The 23,950-nt window shown below is 38.0% G+C and overlaps 1 protein-coding gene across 1 annotated transcript in view; it reads right to left on the bottom strand.

Moving 5' to 3' along the window:
• The window catches only part of PPIL4 (peptidylprolyl isomerase like 4), a 31,889-nt gene extending 7,939 nt beyond the window's left edge, over positions 1 to 23,950 (bottom strand). The window contains exons 1-11 of the mRNA XM_080807178.1: positions 23,853 to 23,950; positions 18,308 to 18,375; positions 18,156 to 18,220; positions 17,781 to 17,898; positions 15,833 to 15,975; positions 15,325 to 15,421; positions 14,460 to 14,576; positions 9,589 to 9,713; positions 8,046 to 8,112; positions 3,416 to 3,527; positions 1,995 to 2,091 (exon numbers count right to left, since the gene is read on the bottom strand). Coding sequence (XP_080663304.1) covers positions 1,995 to 2,091; positions 3,416 to 3,527; positions 8,046 to 8,112; positions 9,589 to 9,713; positions 14,460 to 14,576; positions 15,325 to 15,421; positions 15,833 to 15,975; positions 17,781 to 17,898; positions 18,156 to 18,220; positions 18,308 to 18,375; positions 23,853 to 23,922 — 1,079 coding nt within the window. The 5' untranslated portion in view covers positions 23,923 to 23,950. The remainder of the gene's footprint in view (positions 1 to 1,994; positions 2,092 to 3,415; positions 3,528 to 8,045; positions 8,113 to 9,588; positions 9,714 to 14,459; positions 14,577 to 15,324; positions 15,422 to 15,832; positions 15,976 to 17,780; positions 17,899 to 18,155; positions 18,221 to 18,307; positions 18,376 to 23,852) is intronic.

The raw sequence follows: 23,950 nt of genomic DNA, 5'->3' as shown, positions 1-23,950 counted from the left end.
ATAAACACACTTTCTATCACTCTATTATTCTACCTGAGATTATAAATACCTTGCTAAAATGAAATCTATCGATTCCCAAGAAAATAAAGACTATCTTACCAGGTCAGACTCAAGAATTTCCTTTTTCCTTAATATTCTGTTTGAGAATGATTAACAATGTTTTGCATCAGGACATGTCTGTCTTCTCCATCAATTTCAAAAGACTAAAAGCAGGCACTGTTCAATACTACCCACACGTGGTTGTTTAATTAAAATTAAACAAACTTTAAAATCCAGTTCCTCAGGGGTGCCTGGGTGGCTCAGTGGATTGAAGCCTCTGCCTTCGGCTCAGATCATGATCTCAGGGTCCTGGGATCGAGCCGCACGTCGGGCTCTCTGCTTGGCAGGGAACCTGCTTCCCCCTCTCTCTGTGCTTGCCTCTCTGCCTACTTGTGATCATTGTCTGTCAAATAAATAAATAAAATCTTTAAAAAAAAAGATTTTAGGGGTGCCTGGGTGGCTCAGTGGGTTAAAGCCTCTGCCTTCAGCTCAGGTCATGATCCCAGGGTCCTGGGATCGAGCCCCGCATCGGGCTCTCTGCTCAGCGGGGAGCCTGCTTCCTCCTCTCTCTCTCTCTCTCTCTCTGCCTGCCCCTCCTCCTACTTGTGATCTTTCTCTCTGTCTCTGTCAAATAAATAAATAAATAAAAAATTAAAAAAAAAAAAAAAAAAGATTTTATTTATTTGACAGGAAGAGGCTGTCAAGAGAGGAAGAAGCAGACTTCCCGCTGAGCAGAGAGCCAGATACAGGGCTCGATCCCAGGACCCTGGGATCATGACCTGAGCCGAAAGCAGCCGCTTTACGACTGAGCCACCCAGGCACCCCAGTGGTTAGCCTAAATTTAATTTCAAAGATTTGTTAAATAAATCTCAAGTGTATTCTATCCAGACCTTTTATAATTTTAATATTTCAATCATATCTGCCCTAATGTTCATCTTTTTAGACTAAATCTTTGTTTACTGTGTGGTATGCCTGCATGTGAAAGCTTCCTCCTCATGTCAGTACAATTCAGACTTTATCCACCTCTTATGCCTCTTATGCTTTATGCATTATAGACAGTCAACACATTTTTTAAAATGAGTATATAATAAGCCAACCTGATATTCATCTTTCCTTGATGAATACTTGGAAAAGAAATGTCTAAGACAGTGTGGGAAAAGAGAATCCCTAAAACACCAACAGAAATTAGGAAACAAAGAAACCATTTACCAGAAAGAATCACAAAATCATCACTTTCGCAATGTGTAGAGTGATAGATTTATAATGAGAATATCAATAAACAAATTAAAATGATATAATGTAAATAGTATGTTTCATTGATTTTTACTTGTCTCAACCTAAAAGTTGGAAGAACCTAAATTAAATGGTCAAGTCAATGGATTTTTTTTAATCCTATAAAAACCAACTCTTGCATACAAATACGAGCCCAATAAATATTTGTTGCTGGACTGACAATGTACTAAGCAGAAAGAAGCAACCTAATCATGTAAGAGAACAACAGGATTTTATTAATGTACATATTCACCATCGCCAAAGAAGTTAAATATTATGCAAAAGGTTAACACAAAGAATTGAGCGTACCTATATGAAGAAAATTTCTGAGTATGAGAATTTTAAAACATTATAATTATATACAAAATACGAATCTTACCTAATATTTCAGAATAAGTGTTAATCTTAACCTAAGAATAAGGAGGGAAAAAAATTAGGCCAGAGATTTTTTTCAACCCTAACCTTCTTCATACATTAGAGATTATACCAAAGAAAGAAAAGTATATATAAGATGGTGAAAAGGACTACAATAATCTAAATGATGTCTTTACAAACCACCAAATTTAGAAACCTGGTCTTCTACAGACTGTGACTTTTTTAACATATTACACAGTACTCTACTGTGTAGATGTACAGAGCAGATAGTCTATCCACAGCAACTAATTGGTTCTTGTAAAGGATACTCCTGCTTGGGCTTTACTTTATCTTTCAAAACTAAATTAGACGGTTTATCCTGTTCTTTTTCATACTCCTTGAAATCACTCTTGGTATATTTCCCACCTATTTATTAAAAAAAAAAAAAAAGAAAGAAAAAAGACTTAGTAAGAAAACTCAACTAACTTATTGAAGAACAAAAATTAATTTGTAAGACATATAATATATCAGCTATTTTATAAGTGGCATATATATTGGCAGACAGAAAAAGGCTGAGAAGAAAACAAAAGAATAGTAATTCATTCTCCATTACTATTTTAAATGAAATCAGATACCCATTTTGCTAAGTAGCTGTACACTGACACCTAATGATGTGTGTGAGTATTACAACATCAAACTTTAAAATCCTCAATTACAAAGTGAATACATTCACTGGGAAATAACGCAGTATTTAAGTAGAGCCATTAACTCCGTGAGAAATTTAGGTTCAAAGGAAACTGAGGGCTTGAGACTGGAGTCTGAGATCTGAGAGGCTTAGAAGTTTGGAATAAGTGAGGCTTTAAACTTCGCTGATCTGTCATAAGAGACACGGACCAAAATCTCAACAGAGCACCAAGCAGATAGCACGACATCAGGAATGTACATAGAAGTTCACTAAAGGGTGTGAAAGGGGAGAGTCCCTCCCAAGTGCCAAAAAATGAAATTAACAATCCCTTCAGAAAAACAGGACCTACTGTTATGTCTTGACTGGCCTTCACTGGCAGGGCCAGGAAAAAGCATCCTATGCAGCCCCTCTACTCCCAAGTTGAAAAATATATGTATAAAACATACATACTTCCTTTTTTAAAAGAAAAAGCTATCAATATACATAAAACCAACATGGGAATAAAAATATGAAATAAGAGGAAATTCTAACATAAAGTAAATATATATGTACATATGTTCAAAAAATGTATGTGGAAAATAATACAAGAACAGATAAGAGCGATTACCTCTGGGAAGGGAAATTGGAAAGATGAGGGGCAGGAGTGAAAGGTAGAGTTTTTTACACCACCTTTTCAATTTTGTGCCATATGACAACTAAAACAAACTTCGAAAAAAACTTAAGAGTTTTGCTCCTAGGAGAACCAAGCCACCACAACCACCAAAATCATTACTTTGCAAATATGCCGCGTTTGCAATGGGTAATTGCAATGGGTAATTTATAACACAAAGATAGTGAATATATTCACCATCAGCTTAAATACACAAATACATACTCACATACACTCCCCTGATACCCTAAATTCTTGTTATCAGCTACGTGAAACCATAAATGGCAGAAGTTCCATCAATGAACATTTCTCCTAATAAACAGCACTAAGGCAAAGGAGGTACAGCACACACGCACACACACACGCATGCACACACATCCACCGTGAACAGAAACAAAGGAAGCTGAACAACATACCTTTTCCTTTCCATTTAACCTTTGCAACAGACTGGCTAAAATCCACATGTATTCTTCTGTCATCTATAAGTACATTGTCCATTTTGAAGAACGCTTTCTCACAATCTTCTTCCTGGTAGTAATTATAAAAACTCAAGCATAAATTTATAAAAACTCAAGCATAAATCTTTATGGGAAAGATTTCTGCAGCTAGAACAAATACTGAACATACCACGCATCTGCTGTTATGAGCACTAATTTTGAGTGCCTGTCACACCCCAGACGCTGCTGCACGTTCTGCATCTATGGGCTCAGTTAACTCTGATAACAAGCGTATGAAGTACTACCTACCATTATTGCCATTTTCTCAAAGAGAACACATATGTTTAGAAAGGTACAGAAGTTGCCAAAGGTCAGCTGGCAAAGGGGAGAGCCACGATTTGAGCTGAGGCAGTGTGACTGTAGTGGACATACATACACTTACAAACTGTGCTGTCCACGTCCCTCCACAAACCCTTTCATTCAAAACCTGAAAATATTCTGAAAGTTGAAAGCTGTTGTTATAAACTTGGTGTTAAAATCCATTTGACAACAAAATTGGATCCAACAGAAGACCGTAGCCTTGATTTATTCCACTTAGTGTGAATATGCATTAGTTTCAGTGCAGAAATATTCTCTGAATGATTATGGAGTGCTGACCCAGAAGAGTATTATATAGTCCATAGACGTGTGTGTAGACACACACACATACACACTTTACCTTTCTAGGTTCTGAAAAAACCTGAAATCAGAAACTTAGCTACTCCGAAGGGTGTGGATAATGGACTGTGGGCCGGAGATACCAAGGTCTGTGTTACATAAAGATTCTTCCTGTCAGCAACTTCGCAAACCCTGTATCTCCGTTTCTGACATCTGAAGACTAGAAGTGATGCATTTCAACCCAGCGCTGAACAAGTATCTCCTATATTACTGGAAACATTTTTTTTTTAAGATTTTTATTTATTTGACAAGAGAGAGATCACAAATAGGCATAGAGGCAGGCAGAGAGAGAGGGGGAAGCAGGCTCCCCGCTGAGCAGAGAGCCCAATGTGGGCCTCGATCCCAAGTCCCTGAGATCATGACCTGAGCCGAAGGCAGAGGCTTAACCCACTGAGCTACCCAGGTGCCCTGGAAACATATTCTTTGGTGGTGTGTTCACAACTTACTGGAGACAATTCAGAGAAGAAGATTTAAAAAAAAAAAAAAAAAAAAACTAGTTATAATTTATTCATTTACCAGGTATGTCAAGAGTTAAATGGATTATAAACCGCATAAAGATACAAACAAAGCTTTATTTATCTCTGTACTACATCATTTAGAACAACATCTGGCACATGATAGGCAATCAGCGTATTTCTTTTTTTAAGTAACCTTTACACCCAACATGGGGCTCAAACTCATGACCCAAGAGTCGCATGCCCTACTGAACAAGCCAGCCAGACATCCCAACAATCAATGCATGCTTGACAAATCTATATACTTGGACAGGCATAACTGCATCACTGTGCCATTTCCCTAAAGAGAAAGTTCTCAGATATTTCACACTTATGTAGGCACCTGATTTATGACAAAGATGGCACTGCCAAGCTGTGTGGATAGGAAAACCTTTTTAATAAACTATGAGTTGCCTTACTATCCAATATAAGAAAAAATGATATTTAATATGATACACATAACACTCAAAAATCAACTTACAGATCTAAATGGGAAAGATAATTTCACAGCAAACCTTCTAAAGGGAACACTGAAGAATAGTCTCATGACTGTGGGGGTTGGCAAAGCTTTTAAAAACCAGCTGTAAGAAAAATATTGACAAACTGAACTAAAAATCAGAAATTTCTGCTTATCCAAAGCTGCCATTAGAAACGGAGAAAAGGCAAACCTATAGAGAAGATACTTGTAACACATACAACTAAAAAATAAGCTTATATCCAGAAAATGTAAACAATCCTTATAAATCAAGAAAAAGGCAGCCAAACACCCAATCAAAAAGTGGGAAAGTCTTCACAGTTACTTCATTTAAAAGAAAAAGGACAGGGGTGCCTGGGTGGCTCAGTGGGTTAAGGCCTCTGCCTTCGGCTCAGGTCATGATCCCAGGGTCCTGGGATCGAGCCCAGCATCAGGCTCTCTGCTCGACAGGGAGCCCGCTTTCTCCTCTCTCTCTGCCTGCCTCTCTGCCTACTTGTGATCTCTGTCTGTCAAATAAATAAATAAAATCTTAAAAAAAAAAAAAGAAAGATTAAAAAAAAGAAGAAGAAAGAAAAGAAAAAGGACAGTCAGTGTTGCAAGGGTGGCTCAGTGGGTTAAAGCCTCTGCCTTCAGCTCAGGTCATGATCCCAGGGTCCTGGGATCGAGTCCCGAATCGGGCTCTCTGCTAAGCGGGGAGCCTGCTTCCCCTCCTCTCTCTCTGCCTGCCTCTCCGCCTACTTGTGATCTCTGTCTGTCAAATAAATAAATAAATAAATAAAGAATAAAGAATAAAGAAAAAGGACATCCAAATGCAATAATAATCATATGAAAGGGGGCACAACAAAGGAAATGCAAAATAAAGCCATCATTAAGATACCACTACACACTCACTAGAATGGATAAAAATTTAAGACTGATGATACTAAGAACTGGTAAAGATACAAAATGAAAGGGACTCTCACACATTGCTAATGGAAGTGAAAATTAGTATAACCACTTTGGGGAAAAAAAAAGTATAACCACTCTGGAAAACTGACTGAAATAATCTACTATACCCACAACTATCCTATGACCTAGCACTTCACTCATAGGTACATACCTAACAGAAATGCATACACCAAAACATATGAAAGAAATGGTTTACAGTAGAACCATTCATAATGACTCAAAACTACAAAGGACCCAAGTGTCCATAACAGCTGAATGGAAATCTAGACTGTTTTACATACACATAATAAAATACTATATGGCAACAAAAATCCATATACACACAATGAAATACCATGTCAATGGAAATTAACGAAAAAGGTTAATAAAAGCTACACGTAATCGGGGCACCTGGATGGCTCAGTGGGTTAGAGCCTCTGCCTTCGGCTTGGGTCGTGATCCCAGGGTCCTGAGATCCGGCCCCGCATCGGGCTCTCTGCTCGGCGGTGAGTCTGCTTCCCCCTCTCTCTCTCTGCCTGCCTCTCTGCCTACTTGTGATCTCTGTCTGTCAAATAAATAAATAAAATCTTTAAAAAAAAAAAAAAAGCTACATGTAACAATGTATAAATCTTACAAATATAACACTTAAGCTAAAGATGCTGGAGACAAAAAACGCGTACTGTGTTTACATTTATATCGTACTGTGTTTACATTTATATCGTTTAAAATTAGACAAAACAGGTCTATGATGTTAGAAGTAGCAGTGATATGGAGGGCCTCCGGAATTCTGCTAAGTTTTTTTCCTCTAATCACAGTGCCTGATATACAGAAGGTATTTGATAAATGTTCTGGAATAACTATCGGTTGGAAGGAGCTACAACTGGAGACACATCAGTCCAAAGCTGCTTAAAGAAATGACACAGCCTCAGGCTCTCTGCTCAGCAGGGAGCCTGCTTCCTCCTCTCTCTCTCTGCCTGCCTCTCTGCCTACTTGTAAACTCTGCCTGTCAAATAAACAAAATCTTTAAAAAAAAAAGAAATGACACAGCCTCACATAGTGGCTAAAAGCAATAGGAACAGAGTCAGACTTTTCTAAATTCAAATCCCAGCTATGACATTCACTAGGGGCATGATTTTAATCAAGTCACATGACTACTATATGTCTCAGTTTACTTACTTAGAAAAGGAGGAAAGTACCTATCTCATAGAGTTGTGAGGGTTAAATGCAGGTCAAATAGTATAATGCCTGACTTAAAGAAAGTTATCTGAGTGATATAAGCTACCATTATTATTATAGATACTATTTAATCCAATATTCAAGTTGAATTTATAAGGAGGGTAGGGACGCCTGGGTGGCTCAGTTGGTTAAGCCGCTGCCTTCGGCTCAGTTCATGATCCCAGGGTCCTGGGATCCAGTCCCGCATCAGGTTCCTTGCTCGGCAGGGAGCCTGCTTCTCTTGCTGCCTCTGCCTGCCTCTCTGCCTGCTTGTGTGTACTCTCTCTCTCTCTCTCTCTGGCAAATAAATAAAATCTTAAAAAAATAAAAAAATAAAAAAAATTATAAGGAAGGTAATGCCTAGAAATAAGAGTTCTAAACAAACTGACATACACCATAAAATAGGTGGTCAGTGACAGAGCTTGGGTTAATACCTAGAACTTTATACTCAGCCCAGTTCTCTATTACTCAATTATGGATCTACATAAACAATGCTGAAAAATCATTTATACAATGTGAAGGACTTCACCTAAAACTTTAAAGTTTCAAAGATACATAAACTCAGACTGCACCTGACCCTCATGTAAAGGTATACATATTAACACCAAAAGATGTTGAATTTACCCTCTATTTGAATATATAAAATTATCTTTCTTGGGTGCCTAGAGAAAGGGTAAACTAATTTTCTAATTGCAGAGACTATGGAGTTCTATAATTTTTCACATTTTAACACTATATAAGAACAAAATAAATATAAACTTAAAATATGTATATGACCTACCTTTTCAAATTCAATAAAAGCATAACAGAGGGATTCTCCTGTCTTCCAATCCCGAATAACTTCACAACTGAAAAAGTTTGGAAAAAGTGACTTTTAAAGAAAAATCATTCACTTTTACTCTTCAAAAGTGAAGAACAAAATAAGCCAGTAATTAAAAGTCAAAGTTAGGGGGTGCCTAGAGTGGCTCAGTTAGTTAAGCATCTGCCCTTGGCTCAGGTCGTGATCCCAGGGTCCTACTCAGTGGGGTGTCTGCTTCTCCCTCTGCCTCTCTCTCTCTCACACACATAAATCAATCAACAAATAATCCTTTAAAAAATATATCCTTAAAAAATAACCTCTCATGGGGGCACCTGCATGGCTCAGTTGGTTAAGTGACTGAGTTAGGCTCAGGTCATGATCCCAGGGTCCTGGGATCAAGTCCCATATCTGGCTCCTAGCTCAGCAGGGAGCCTGATTCTCTCTCTGCCTGGTGTTCCCCCTGCTCATTCTCTCTCCCTGACAAATAAATAAAATCTTAAAAAAAAAAAAACAACACAAAACCTCATTAAAAAAAAGTCAAACCATGGAACTACATTCCTCCAAATTTCTTCAATAACAATTAAAAAAAATAGTTCACTGGTATAGTAACAAAATTATCTCAATTCTCCTCTAAATGCTCAATCTTGGCCTACAGTCCTCAATTTCTAACGCACTGAAGAAAGTATAAGATAAAATTATTTACTTTCCTGTGCCAAAAGTAAAACCCTGCTAAAAAACTCTTTAAGTCATAATTCACTTCTGGTCCAAATGTAGATGAATTATAGAATACCTAATGTTACTACAAAATAATGTAGGCACATTCATACATATGTACATGTTTAATAAGTTTATGCTTTGTAGTTTTTGAATTTTAATATAAATCAAGCTTAAATTTAACCCCTAAGTATAACTATTAGACTTCAATCAAGTAAAAGAGCCAATAAGATGGGAGTTGAAAACCATGCAGCTTGTCCATTTCCTCACATATCTTAAGTCTCATTTTATTTTTTTTTATTTTTTTAAGATTTTATTTACTTATTTGACAAAGAGATAGAAAGTACAAGCAGGGGAAGCAGCAGGGAAAGGAAGAAGCAGGCTCCTGCTGAACAGAGAGCCTGATGTGGGGCTCAATCCTAGAACCACGCATGACCTGAGCCGAAGGCAGACACTTAACCAACTGAGCCACCCAGGCACCCCATAAGTCTCATTTTAAAAACATGAAATGAGGAGAACTGTTCCATTCACTTCTTGTTTTAAAGCAAAAATGTGTGTGTTGGAAGTGGGACAATCAGTCAATTATGTGTGTGTGTGTGTGTGTATATATATATATGTACTTATATATATATATTTGTATGCACACATATACACACACATATACATACATATTTTTCTTCCCCACTGTACAAAGATTTATCTGTAAAATCCATCACTACAAAATTCTAGAGTTCATAGTCATCAAAAAATGTCCTTAGAAAATCACCAATACCTAGCTTTTCTAAAATCTCTCACTAACTCTAGAGATTACCTTCTTATTGGTCCAAATCTTGAGAATATTATCTCTAGATCTTCATCAGTGGTCACTGGATTCAGTTTACACACAAACAGCACATTTTCTGGAGGTTTAATATCTGCATCAGGTAGGTCTCCCACCTAAATTATAAGTAAACAAAAATTTAAATCAATTCCTTTGTTGTTTCTTTTCTAAATACCCTATCTAGCCCAAAATGCTGATTTCTCTAAACAATTAAATTTATATTAGAAATCTACTATAGGCTTAGTAAAAGAAATCTAAGTATGATTTCAAAATTTGAAATTACAGGGGCGCCTGGGTGGCTCAGTGGGTTGAGCCTCTGCCTTCAGCTCAGGTCATGATCTCAGGGTCCTGGGATTGAACCCCACATCGGGCTCTCTGCTCAGCGGGGAGCCTGCTTCCTCCTCTCTCTCTCTGCCTGCCTCTCTGCCTACTTGTGATCTCTATCAAATAAATAAGTAAAATTTTTTAAAAAATCTCTTTAAAAAATTGAAATTACAATGCTCCTGGTAGTAATATTAATAGCTAATACTTATCTACCTCTGACTGTGCATGAACAACATGCTTGGTACTTCATATACACTACAAACCAATTCTTAAAACAACCATGTGGTTTCCATTTTAAAAATGAATAAAGTTAAATTCAAAAACATTAAGTAACTTAAGGCCACATAGCAGTAAGCAACAGAGTTGGGATTTGAACCCAGATCTATCTGGCTTCAAAGTCCCAATTTTATCTCCTATTTTACTTTTTTCAAGTATTTCATCTATTAAAAAAAGAATTTATATAAAGTATATCTAAGTTAAGAAGCATGAAAATAGGGGCGCCTGGGTGGCTCAGTGGGTTAAAGCCTCTGCCTTTGGCTCGGGTCATGATCTCAGGGTCCTGGGATCGAGCCCCGCATCGGGCTCTCTGCTCAGCGGGGAGCCTGCTTCCTCCTCTCTCTCTCTGCCTGCCTCTCTGCTTGCTTGTGGTCTCTGTCAAATAAATAAATAAATAAATCTTTATTTTAAAAAAAAAAGAAGCATGAAAATAAAAAACACCCATGATGCCAAAAACTAGCTTAAGAACCAAAATGTCCCCTGATCCCACTGACTCTGCCTTTCTCCCCAGAATACCAAATGTCCTACTTTTCGGTTTTCTTTTCTGGCCATTCCCCTGTATCTTCAATTTTCCCACATAAGTATGTATCCCCAGCAATACAGTTTTAGTTTTGTTTGTTTTTAAACTTTTGAAAAATATTATTATCCTGACTCTAGACTTCTGCAGTAGTAATGTCCCATTCTTTCATACTGTTGTTCAATATGAAACAGCAACACTTCCTGGACAGTGTTCCTAGCTTTTTACTCTTATCCTCATTATCATCTTCTACTTTGGCCAAACTGAAGTCAACTTCACAGACAACTACTGCACTGCACAGGGAATTCTACTTTCTACAGAAGAACCGGTGAGGGTGACTGTGGGAGAAAACCATGATGATGGAATTGGTTGCATTGTGGGAAAACTGTATTTCCCATGGATCTTTAGATAAGAAAACAATATTGTTTTATACATATATTAAAAAACTCTCAGAGATAAATTCTGATAACATTATCATGTAAAATGTCTCTTTAAAACACACTTAAAAATTTTTTTTAAAGATTCTATTTATTTATTTGACAGAGAGATAAGAGAGCACAAGTATATAGAGGAGCAGGCAGAGGGAGAGGGAGAAGCAGCCTCTCCGCTGAGCAGGGAGCCCAATGTGGGACTCAATCTAAGGACCCTGGCATCATGACCTGAGCCTGAGGCAGCCGCTTAACTGCCTGAGCCACCCAAGCGCCCTAAAAAAAATTTTTTTTAAATCACAAACAGTAATAAGCAACAGAGCCAGTATGATCTGCTCAGTGTGTCTGAAGCCTATCAAAAGACGATAATCTGGGGTACCTGGCTGACTCAGTCAGTAGAGCATACAACCCTTGGCCTCGGGGTCGTGAGTTCAAGTCCCATGTTGGGCGTAAAGCTTACTTTAAAAAACCCTTTTTTAAAAAAAGATAATAATCTATGTCCAATAAGCAATATCCCAGTATGTAAGGGGAAGAGCAAATCAGTAAAAATTCTGAAAAGCACCTATAATACTACATCTAAAGGAAGCACAAAAGGAAAAACAAAAAAGGTTATTGAGTTAAAAAAGAACTTGTTACACTACTTAGTCAAAAGTAACTTTAAAATACTATAAGGGGGGCACCTGGCTGGCTCAGTCAGTGGGACATGTGACTCCTGATATTGGAGTTCTAAGTTTGAGCCACACACTGGGTGTAGAGATTACTTAAAAATAAAATCTTAGGGATGCCTGCATGGCTCAGTAAGTTAAGCGTCCGACTTTTGATCTAAGCTCAGGTCTTGATCTCAGGGTCATGAGTTCAAGCCCCACATTAAAAAAATAATAATGATAATAAAAATTAAAAAATAAAAACAGAAGACAGAGGGGCACCTGACTGGCTCAGGTGGTAGACATGTGACTCTTAATCTCATGGTCGTGAGTTCAAGTCTCATGGCTGAACGGCAGTAACCAGCTGGTTTAGTCGGAGGAGTATATGACTCTTGATCTTAGGGTAATGAGTTCAAGCCCCAAGATTACTTACATAAGTAAAACTTAAAAGAAAGAAAAAAGATGAAACCTGTTAATACTGAGAATCAAAACAACACAGGATCACCTATTAGAATGGCTAAAAATCCAAAATACTGACAACACCAAATGCTGACAAGGATGTTGATCAACAGGAACTCTGAATCAATTTTTTTTTTAAAGATTTTATTTATTTTTCAGAGAGCACATGCACACAAGCAGAGCAGTGGGAGTGGGAGGTAGGAAGAGAAGCAGGCTCCCTGCTGTACAAGAAGCCAGATGGAGGACTTAATCCCCAGACCCTGGGATCATGACCTGAGCCCAAGACAGATGCTTAGCCAACTGAGCCACCTAGGCATCCCTGGAACTCTCAATCATTACTAGTGGGAATACAAAATGGACAGCCAGTTTGGAAGACAGCTTGGCAGTTTCTTAAAAAGATAAACAATCTTATCATAAATTCCAGTCATCGCACCTTTAGATATTTACCCAAATGAGTTAAAAAGATCTATCTATACAAAAACCTGCATACAAAAGTTTATTGCAGCTTTAGTCATACTTGCCAAAACTTGGAAGCAATCAAGACATTTTTTAATAGGTAAATGGATAAACAAACTACGGTACATCCAAACAATGGAATACAATTTTGCGATCAAAAGAAATTAGCTATCAAGCCACAAAAAGACATGGAGGAAAGTTAAATGCATACGGCTAAGTGGAAGAAGTCAATCTTAAAAGGCTATATACTGTATGATTCCAACAGTATGACATTCTGGAAAACACACAAGTATGCAGACAATAAAAAGATCAGTGGGGGTTCCTGGGGGCTCAGTCGGTTAAGCATCTGCCTTCAGCTCAGGACACAATCCCAGAGTCCTGGGATCAAGTACTGCATCAGGCTCCTTGCTCAGCAGGGAGCCTGCTTCTGTCCTCTGCCTCTGTCTCTCCCTGCTACTCCTGTCCCCACCCCACCCCAAATGAATACATAAAATCTTTAAATAAACGAAAACAAAACAAAACAAAAGATCAGTGGTTGCCAGGGGTTCGGGGCAGGGAGAGATGAATATACAGGGATTTTTAGGGCAGTGAAACTATGCTCTATGATACTATAATGGTAGATATATATCATTATACATTTCTCAAAACCCACAGAATGTATACAAAGAATAAAACCTAATGTAAATTATGGACTTTACTTAATAATATATCGATATTGGCTTACCAACTGTACCACACTAATGCAAGATGTTAATAAGAAAAACTGCTGGGGAGGGGTAGAGAGGTACCCAGGAATTCTCTGTAATTCCTGTTCAATTTTTTTTTTATAAACCTAAAACAGTGGGGCACCTAGGTAGCTCAGTAGGTTAAGCACCTGCTTTCAGCTCAGGTCATGATCCCAGAGTCCCGAGATCGAGCCCCATATCTGGCTCCCTGCTCAGCATGGAGTCTGCTTTTCCCTCTCCCTTTGTCCCTCCCCCTGCTCCTGTTCTCTCTCTCTCTCTCTCCCTCACTCAAATAAATAAATAAAATATTTTAAATACATAAATAAACCTAAAACAGCTCTAAAAAAATAAAGTTTTATTTATTTATTTGACAGAGATCACAAGTAGGCAGAGAGGCAGGCAGAGAGAGAAAGGAGGAAGCAGGCTCCCATGTGGGGCTCAATCTCAGGAACCTGGGACCATGACCCGAGCCAAAGGCAGAGCTTTAACCCACTGAGCCACCCAGGTGCCCCAAAAGAATTATTCTTTAATATACATAATATTCAGTCCAATAAACACTCTTCAAAAATGAGATGAATATAAACAACTGAAATTCAATGAATATTTGTAAATTGTACATCCACTACTCATCTTTTAAAAAGGCACTTGGCACTATATTGATTTCGGAACCAAATTTGTTTACTATCATGTATTATGTCATATAAAATTTAATCCAGAAAAAAAAAATCTTAAATTTTTATTACTCTATCAAAGAGCCAAAAATGGGGATGCCTGGGATGGCTCAGTTGAATAAGCATCCAACTCTTAATTTCGGCTTGGGTCATTATGTTAGGGTTGGGGATCGAGCCCTACATTGGGCTCTATGCTGTGTGTGAAACCTGCTTGAGATTCTCTTCCCCTCCCTTCCCTCAAAGTCTTGCCCTCTCTCTACCTTAAAAAAAAAAGAAAAAAAAAGAGCCAAAAGTAAACTCATAATGAGTTATATATGAAATAAACTGCAGAACAACTATCTGAACAAAGATAATCATCTTACCATTTCTAATAGAATAGCTTGAGTTTTGGCCTCTTTTTCTGCCTTTATTTCTTCCACTTCTTCAGCTGATCTTCCTTTGAAATCATCAATTTCTTCATCTGCTCCTATTCGACCACTCTGTAAAGGCAGAAGTTACTTAAACATATACTGAAAAAAATGGAAAAATCTGACAAACATGGGAGATGTGATGCTTTATCCTTAGTTCCATCAGTTAGAACAGAAACTGAAACTTACAAGCCTCTGAAAATTGATTTAAATTAATTTGATAATATAAGCCAGACGAAGCTTCTAATTTATTGTTAAATCAAGATAAGCATTATAAAGAAACTATCTGGTATCCAACTCAGTGCTGAATGCAGAAAATAAATGATCTTAAAAATTAAGCACCAAATCCCAACTATGAAGATCAATTCAGCTTTGAGAAAACTTCATGAACAGAAACTTATACCTTAAAAAATCTGAAGGAAAAGTCTGCATTATTCCACAAAAATTTCTGGGTTCTAGCATGGCTCCAGAGTGTTCCCAGCTGAAAAGCTCTCTTACAAGATAATAGTTTACCTTAGCCTTAAAGCTACACTCCTAGAGTTAGAAGACAAGAAAAAACATTTTTGCAAGGTATTTACATAAGCTTTCAGAGCTAAGTCTCTTCTAGTGGAACAGAAATTGAAAAAAGGAAATTAGGGATATGAAAAGATAGCTAGAAAAATGAGTATCTCTATGGAAGGGAAAAAGAATGCTAAACTTGTCCTAGTAGAACTGATCAAGAAAGACAGTCATTCTGAAGAAGTTTTAATAGACTAAAAAGAAAAATCTATGCAAAGCATTAATATGCATGTACATTTAATCACAAGAGGACTCTACTTACATCTAGCTGTTCCCTCGTAGGCTCTGGTGATCGATCAGGAATTAATAAATCAGGAGGATCATCAAATGGATCATCTAAAATCACTGTATGATTTATCCTTACAAAATAAAACCGGGTCAAGGGTTACATTTGCATTATTTCAGAATCCATGTTTTATTTTTTATAAAGATTATAACAAATGTCTTAAGTATTTCTAATGCCCAAAAATCATAGGCATTTAAATTTTAATGCACAAGTATGTGTTACTAGAGTATACTTTCACAATTAGTGTTACTGTTTCTCATTATTTGATATTAGATTTACTACTCTGCATTACTCTAAAAATATTTCTAATATTAATATGTCTAACTCTAGGTATTTCTGCCATATTTCTCAATATGCATTTTTAAAAACTAAATTAAGGATTAATAATTCTCCCAACATAAGCAATTATAAATAATTAGTAAAAGTATAAAAATACAAAAGGTCTTTTTACTTTATGGATAGTACACTGGGATAGCAACCACACCTGATATCTTGATATGGTACAAAGTCCTTGTCAACAAAGGTCTCATTAATTTTCTTAATTATGTCCATGCCTTCTGTCACCTCACCAAACACTGTATGAACACCATCAAGGTAATCTAGATTATCTCCTGTAGTAATAAGAAACTGAATAGAAAAACATAGAAAAATATACATATATATCTGTAATTCAAACTGAAATCAGTTACAGACTGACAAAAATACACAAAAGCAATACTCTACATTCACTGCATGGATTCTTACCCACTTTGTACTACTACTAATTAAAAAGTACAAGCTTGGGGCGCCTGGGTGGCTCAGTGGGTTAAAGCCTCTGCCTTCAGCTCAGGTCATGATCCCAGGGGACTGGGATCAAGCCCCACATCCGGCTCTCTGCTCCGTGGGGAGCCTGCTTCCATTCCTCTCTCTCTGCCTGCTTCTCTGCCTACTTGTGATCCCTGTCTGTCAAATAAATAAATAAAATCTTTAAAAAAAAAAAAAAGTACAAGCTTATATGTAAAATATCAATACACACATAGATGCTTCCCTGATTCTTTAAAATACTTGGGCAAGGGGCGCCTGGGTGGCTCAGTGGGTTAACCCTCTACCTTCAGCTCAGGTCATGATCCCAGGGTCCTGGGATCCAGCCCCGCGTTGGGCTCTTCGCTCAGCGGGGAGCCTGCTTCCCCCTCTCTCTGCCTGCCTCTCTACCTACTTGTGATCTCTGTCTGTCAAATAAATAAATAAATAAAATCTTTAAAAAAAAAAAAGTTTCCTTCTCTACAATAAAATAAAATAAAATACTCGGGCAAACCAAAGCTCAGTTTCTTCACATGTGAACTGTGAGGGGGAAAAAAATGGGTTGTTATCAGGATTAGACAATGAATGAAAGATTCTCAACATGATCTGTTTTGAAGTAATAAATACCAAAAGAAAACAGACCACAATGTGGACATTGATGATCCATGGATAGTGGGATTGTGGATAATGTTATTTTTCTCCCATGTACTTTTCTCTATTTTCTGAACTCCTGACACTGGACATGACTTACATTTAAAAGAACAAAGTACAGGTGACTGGGTGGCTCAATTAGTTAAGCATCTGACTCTTGATTTCAGCTCAGGCCATGATCTCAAGGTTGTGAGATCGAGCCCCAAGTCAGGCTCTGTGCTGGGCATGGAGTCTGCGTGGATTCTCTCTCTCCGTCTGACCCTCCCTCTCTAATAAAAAAAATATAACCTACTAAATAAATAAATTTTTAAAAAAGAACAAAGTAATTTCTTTAAAAGATTTTATTTGTAAGTAATCTCTACACCCAGCATGGGGCTCAAACTCACCCCCGAGGAGCCACACATTTTACAGACTGAGCCAGCCAGGCACCCAGCAAAATAACTTCTTTATATAGAAAAATATACAGTATATTTTTCTTCTAACAACTATCTTTGAAATTCTTTTTTTTTTTTTAAGATTTTATTTATTTGACAGACAGAGATCACAGGTAGGCAGAGAGGCAGGCAGAAAGAGAGAGGGGGAAGCAGGCGTCCTGCCGAGCAGAGAGCCCAATGCGGGGCCGGATCCCAGGACCCTGGGATCGTGACCTGAGCCAAAGGCAGAGCACTGAGCCACCCAGGTGCCCCTAAATTCTCTTCTTACTGGATAGTTTAAAAAGATACCTATGGCTCTTTCCAGTCCTTCATTTTAAAACAAAACTCACCTTGGGGTGCCTGGGTGGCTCGGTCAGTTAAATCTCTGCCTTCAGCTCAGGTCATGGTCCCAGGGTCCTGGGACTGAGCCCTGCATTGGGCTCCCTGCTTAGCAGGGAGTCTGCTGTCCCTTCCCCCTCCCCCTGCTCATGCTCTCTCTCTCTCAAATAAAATCTTTAAAACAATATTCTCTATATAAAAAAAATAAACAAAAATATTAAAAACTCATCTTCTTACTCATTTCCTAACCTGAGATCCATGTTGATCACTGCCATTGTTCACCATGGACACAGTGCCTTTCTTCTTGTGCTTAATTCTTGGCACTTTTTCAGCCTCAAAAAAGCTTGCTTGATCACCATACAGTTGACTGAAAATACATATAATAAAATTATAAAATATAAGTACTCTCAACATGAAATGCAAAGTACTAGTAACAAGTAGGATTACCATTTATTTTTAGAAATGCCACTATGATTAAAATACTTTTTTTTTTCCTATAGACATTTAGGGAGATTGAAAAAAAAATCTATATTTGAACTGTATTTTAAAAGGCAGATTGAAATATGTTAGATAACACTGTTGAGGCAATTCTATTTTTTCTCATTTAAAAATAAAAGAACTCACCCAAAAACAGACTCTCCTCCACGACCAGTCCCTGTAGGATCACCAGTTTGTATGATAAAATCCCTCTATAATAAATAAGATATTTAGTTAATTCACAGAGTTTGCTAAATGGTTCCAATAATATAGGACATGACTAATATCCACCAACTCACCTGTACATTATGAATAAGACAATAATTATAATACTTTATTTTGCACAACTTCAGGAAATTCAAGCAGGCTGAAAGAGAAGTTAATAGTAAATTTATCATAGTTGTTCACAAAAACATTTTAAACCAAGTAAATGCACAGTTGGCATAATTTAATTTCTAAATTATCAAACAAACACCCCCTATGGTCAAATATCCTAAATCATAAAAAAGGCGTAAGTGTACAAAAAGGCAATATAGTTTATATTTCAATATAGTTATCTTTTTATTCTCTTTTTCTTAGGACTTCTTGGGCATCTGAACTAATGCAGGAAACTGACAAGTATTTGGGATAGGCAACCATTTATTAATGGATTAGTTCTGCAAGAGAAAAAAAAACCCAAAGAGGATACTATGATGGAAAAGAATCTGAGTATCTGAAAAGGGGTACAAATTATATAAACTAGGAAAAAATCAAGTATCTGAGACCAATTTCTTAAATGACTAAATAGCTCCTCACAAAAATCCATATACTTATCATGTAGCAGCTTTCTCATATAAATGCACTATTACTCAATAAATATTTAGAGTCTCTTCCAGGTGCTTGGCACTGCTATCACAAATGCCATTAAACCATAGTCCCTCCCCTCAAGAAATTCATAGTCTAGTTGTACACTAACAAACTCTCCAAACACTAAGCTAGAAATCAGACAGAAAGACCTATGAGGCTATCCAGAGTCCTTACACCCAAGAAAAAATAGTTACAATACCAGATATATCTAATACCATCTGTGCCATTTATATAGTAAAATGGTAAAAAGTGGTTTTTAAAAAGCCACAAGAGTTCAAAAGAGATTGTTTCTGGCCAGGGAAATTAGAAGACCTTAATTAATAACAATTAATAAGAAGGGGCACCTGGGAGGCTCAGTGGGTTGAGCCTCTGCCTTCGGCTCAGGTCATGATCTCAGGGCCCTGGGATCAAGCCCCACATCAGGCTCTCCGCTCAGCAGGGAGCCTGCTTCCCACCCCCCCACCCCCCGCCTACCTCTCTGCCTACTTGTGATCTCTGTCTGTCAAATAAATATATAAAATCTTAAAAAAGAAGAGGCTTAAGGTGGGCATTAAAAGAACTAGACAAGCAAAGAGTAGAGAGTGAGCATTTCAAGCTGGAAAGACAGTATGAATAAGTCTGGATGTGCAAATATAAATGTTTTTTGAAGGGTCCAAAAGACTAGTCTGTAACACTCTGGTAATACAAAGTGATAGAGGGTAAATAGACCAGCAGGGTAAGATGGGCCCATGGTATTGAAAGTGCTTGAGTATCAGGATTTTTATTGTTTGCCTAGAAAAATACATTTCTGGGATTACTGTTTAATACAAAAAAGTAGTTCTTTAACTAGAAAACAAAAATAATGGATCTAGGCAGTGATCATCAATGGCTGCCAAAATTTTTAGATGAAAAGCTAATGGGGACACTGCAACAGACACAATAGGTAGACAAGCCTGAACCCACCAACCAATTTTAACTTCACAGGAAGAACCAACCAGACATGAAGTGCTTCCTGAATGTGATGCAGCTGAAGTGCAAAAGATCTTATATGAAAATATTCTTGCCAAAAACATTAAACCTGTACTTTATCAAGACTAGATTTAAGTGGCAATTATGAGAAACAGAATAGATAAAAATACATTTAAATATACAACAAGGATAAAATCAGTCAAATCCAAAATGAGGGAAATTCTATAAAATAAATTACTCAGATTCCTTCTCAAAAAATTGTTAAGGTAGAGGTGCTTGGGTGGCTCAGTCAGTTAAGCCTCTGACTCTATTTCAGCTCAGGTCATGATCTCAGGGTCCTGGGATTGAGCCCTGTGATGGCTCCACTCGGAGTCTGCTTGTCCTCCCTCTGCTCCTCTCCTGCTCGTTCTCTCTCCCTTTCTCTCTCTCTCAAATAAATAAATAAATAAATAAATAAACTCTTTAAAAAAGTGAAGTTGTTAAGGGAAAAATGGGGGTGGGGTGGGGAAGAACCTATAGGTTAAAAAACATCAACCAATATAACATATAGATCTTGGCAGTTTCTTACAAAACTGAACACATTCTTACCATACAATTTAGCAATCTAGCAAATACACCTCTTGGTATTTACTCAAAGAAGATGAAAATGTATTTTCACACAAAAACCTGCACACATGTTTATAGCGGATTTGTTCACAATTGCCAAAATATGGAAACAACCAAGATGTCCTTCAGCAGGTGACTGAATAAATAATATGTGGTACATCCAGGCAATGGAATATTATTATTTGCTACAAAAAAGAAATGAGCTATCAAGCCATGAAAAGACATGAAAGAACCTTAAACGTATATTACAAATGGAAAGAAACCAATCTGTAAAGACTACATACCATATGATTCCATTCATGTAACATTCTGGAAAAAACAAATCTATGGATACGGTAAAAGATCACTGGTTGCCAGGAGATGCGGAGAGATGTGCAAATAAATAGGGAGAGCATGATTTTTCTGTATGATACTGTAATGGTGGATATATGCATTATATATTTGTCCAAACCCACAGAATGTACAACACCTGGAGTGTATCTCAATGTAAACTATGGGTTATGACATGTCAGCATAGGTTCATCAAATGTACCACTGTAATAAGTGTACAGTGTTACATAGTACAAATAGTACAAATGTACAACAAAGGTACACTCTGGTGGGGGATATTGAAAATGGGGGAGGCTGCACATACGTGGCAATAGAGGGTATACGGGAAATCTCTCTACATATCTTTCCCTCAGTTTTGCTATGAACCTTAAATTGCTCTAAAAAATAAAGTTTTTAAAACAGGCAAAAGGGGTGGTAACCAGAGCATAATGTATAGAGAAACTGAATCACTATCTTACACCCGAAACTAATATAATATTATGTGCCAACTACACTCAAACAGTTTTTTTTTTTTTTAAAAGGCAAGGGGGAGTTCCATAGATCAAAAGATATTTAAGAGCTATATCAGCCAATATAATAAATGAACGTTGTTTGGGTCCTTAAATTACCAAGTAATTTTTAAACACTTATGAGACAAAAGGGAAACATGAATGATACCAAAAAATTATTGCCAATTTTTTCAGATGTGATAATGATTTGTGGTTATTTTTTTTAAAGATTTTATTTATTTATTTGAGAGAGAGAATAAGAGAGAGAGAGAGAGCATGAGAAGGCGGAGGGTCAGAGGGAGAAGCAGACTCCCTGCTGAGCGGGGAGCCTGATACAGGACTCGATCTCAAGAGCCGAAGGCAGTAGCTTAACCAACTGAGCCACTTGTGGTAATTTTTTTGATCACTTTTTAGAAATACAAACTGAAGTAACTGCAGATTAAATAAGTCCCATGTAATGGATTTATTACAAAAAAATCCAGTATAAATGAAACAATATTGGTTATGTGTTGACAAGTTCATTAACTGGTCATTGGCACAGGAGGGCTCATTTTCATGACTCTTTCTCCTTCTGTATATAAGTTTTCTATAATAAAAAGTAAAAAAAGGAAAGAAATGGAAGGGAGAAAGGGAGGGAAAGAGGAAGAAAATTAAGTCTGGATATATTTACTATAAAGTGGTAAGTAGTTATACATGTAAGTAAATATCCAGTCACAGGCTTACAAATACATACAAATGGGGTGGGCTTATGTTTTTAGTCTTCCAAACTATCTTTGAAGAATCGCTGTTTGTCTATTCTATCTGTGTTAACTCCCCTTTAGTTCCTCACAACCCTGGGGAAAGAGGCCCATTCATTTATCAGATGCTGTCCCACATGAAGAGAGTGTCAAACAAATTCAAAGGAAAGGAAAACCAAGAGATGATAAATACAATTTCCTATAATATCCTTTTAATCCCTGGATCCCACCATTCTTAAAGCCAAGCTTACCTCAGTAACAGGAGGCACTCAATTATTTTCTTTGCTTAAGCCAGTTTGAGTTTCTATCATCTGCACTGAGAATCCTAACTAATAAACACATTTATATACATTAGTCAATCATGTAATGAGCCTTTAATGTGTGCAAAGTGGCAGGCACTGCACCAGGTGCTTAGGATAGAAAGACAAGGAAGGCAGGCACAGTCCCTGCCCTCTTGGAGTTTACATTCTTGAGGGGAGACAAGATTTGCAAACAATTCCAGGATAACAGGTAAATGATGTAACAAAATGTGTTACATGCTGTTTTAAAAAATCTCAGAGCAGAAGAAACAGACCTAATTCTTCCCAGGGACAAGGGAGGGCTTCAGAGAAGAAATCATGCTTGATAAGCAGGAAGTTTGCCAAAAGGACAACAGTAGAGAGAAACATGGAAGTAGAAGCAACAGTATGAGAAAGGCATGGAAGTATAATTGAGCATGTAGTGTTGGGGGTCGGGGGTACAACTCAGTGTGGGACAGAGTGTAATATGGCAGAAAAAACACTGTTTGTACTGTTTCATCCTCTTTGACAGACTGCATGACAGGGGGACAGGATCCTGATTGTAACTAATCTCTATGGCCTCTAGCTTCTCCCAGCTCTGACACTGTCTCCACACTGTTGCCTGTCATCTTTCTAGAACATATTTGCCATGCCTCAATCCTGCTTTTAAAACCTTCAAAGATGCTAGCCATCAGTAGGGCACACAAGACTATTCACATCTGACCTAACCAACATAACTTATACAACCAGACTCATACTTTGCCATTCCACCTCATGTACCATTCCTTCAAGCCATACCAAACTACTTGCTGTTTCCAGAAAATTCCAAGCAAATTAAAACAAACAAAAAACAAACAAACAAACAAAAACCACCCTCATTCCCACTGATCTTTGAAAGAGCTAGTTCAAGTGTACTTTCTTGGCTTGCTTTGCTTCTCCCCGCCCCCAACGGGGAAGAATTACTCCCTCCACTGGTTTCCATAGCAACTTACATTCTTCAACTACAACACTTACAATGGACATACAACACTTAAAGGGGCTCCCAGGTCTATTTCTCCCAGTAGAAAATTAGATCGTCAAGGACAAGATGCCTATCCCAGAGCTTGGCACAGTCTCGCACAGCAGACGATGAGTGTTTGTTTGCTAGGGCTCCGTGCACATCTCCGGACAGTCCTTCCTCCACCCAGGAGGGATGCTCACACTCACCGCTCCAAACACCATCCTTCCCGCTTCCATCAGGACTTACTGATTACACACCAAGGAATACAGGTTGTGTTCCTCTCACGAGTAAAGCTCAGTAAATAGCCACAAAAGCTATGCGCATGGTATATGCAGCCTGCATTTCCACCCCCCTCCCCACACACCCAAGCACACATCACAGGCATTTAATGCCACAAGCACCCGCTACCCGATCGGCTCGCCCCAGATACAGGAGACAGGCTGCTCCTCACAAAAACTTTTCTTCGAACCACGGCCCGCTAACAAAATAGCCCTGTCGTGGGCACCACTAGCCTAAAAGCTCGAACCCAGTCAAGGTGACCGGGCAGCGAAGAGACAGTGAGGAAAGGAGATCGGGGCCACGGCCAGACGGGACCGGGGCCCGGGTCTCACCGCGCGGCCGCTCCTCAGTGTACAGATCGATGACGACATCGCCCAAAGTTGTCTCCAGCAAAACCGCCATGGCGCCTGCTCCTCCTCCGCAACAAGCC

The sequence above is a fragment of the Martes martes genome (assembly GCF_963455335.1).
Source record: "Martes martes genome assembly, chromosome: 6".
Classification (NCBI taxonomy): Eukaryota; Metazoa; Chordata; class Mammalia; order Carnivora; family Mustelidae; genus Martes; species Martes martes.
Note: the sequence above shows the minus strand (reverse complement) of the source record. Positions and strands in the feature narration are given on the sequence as shown.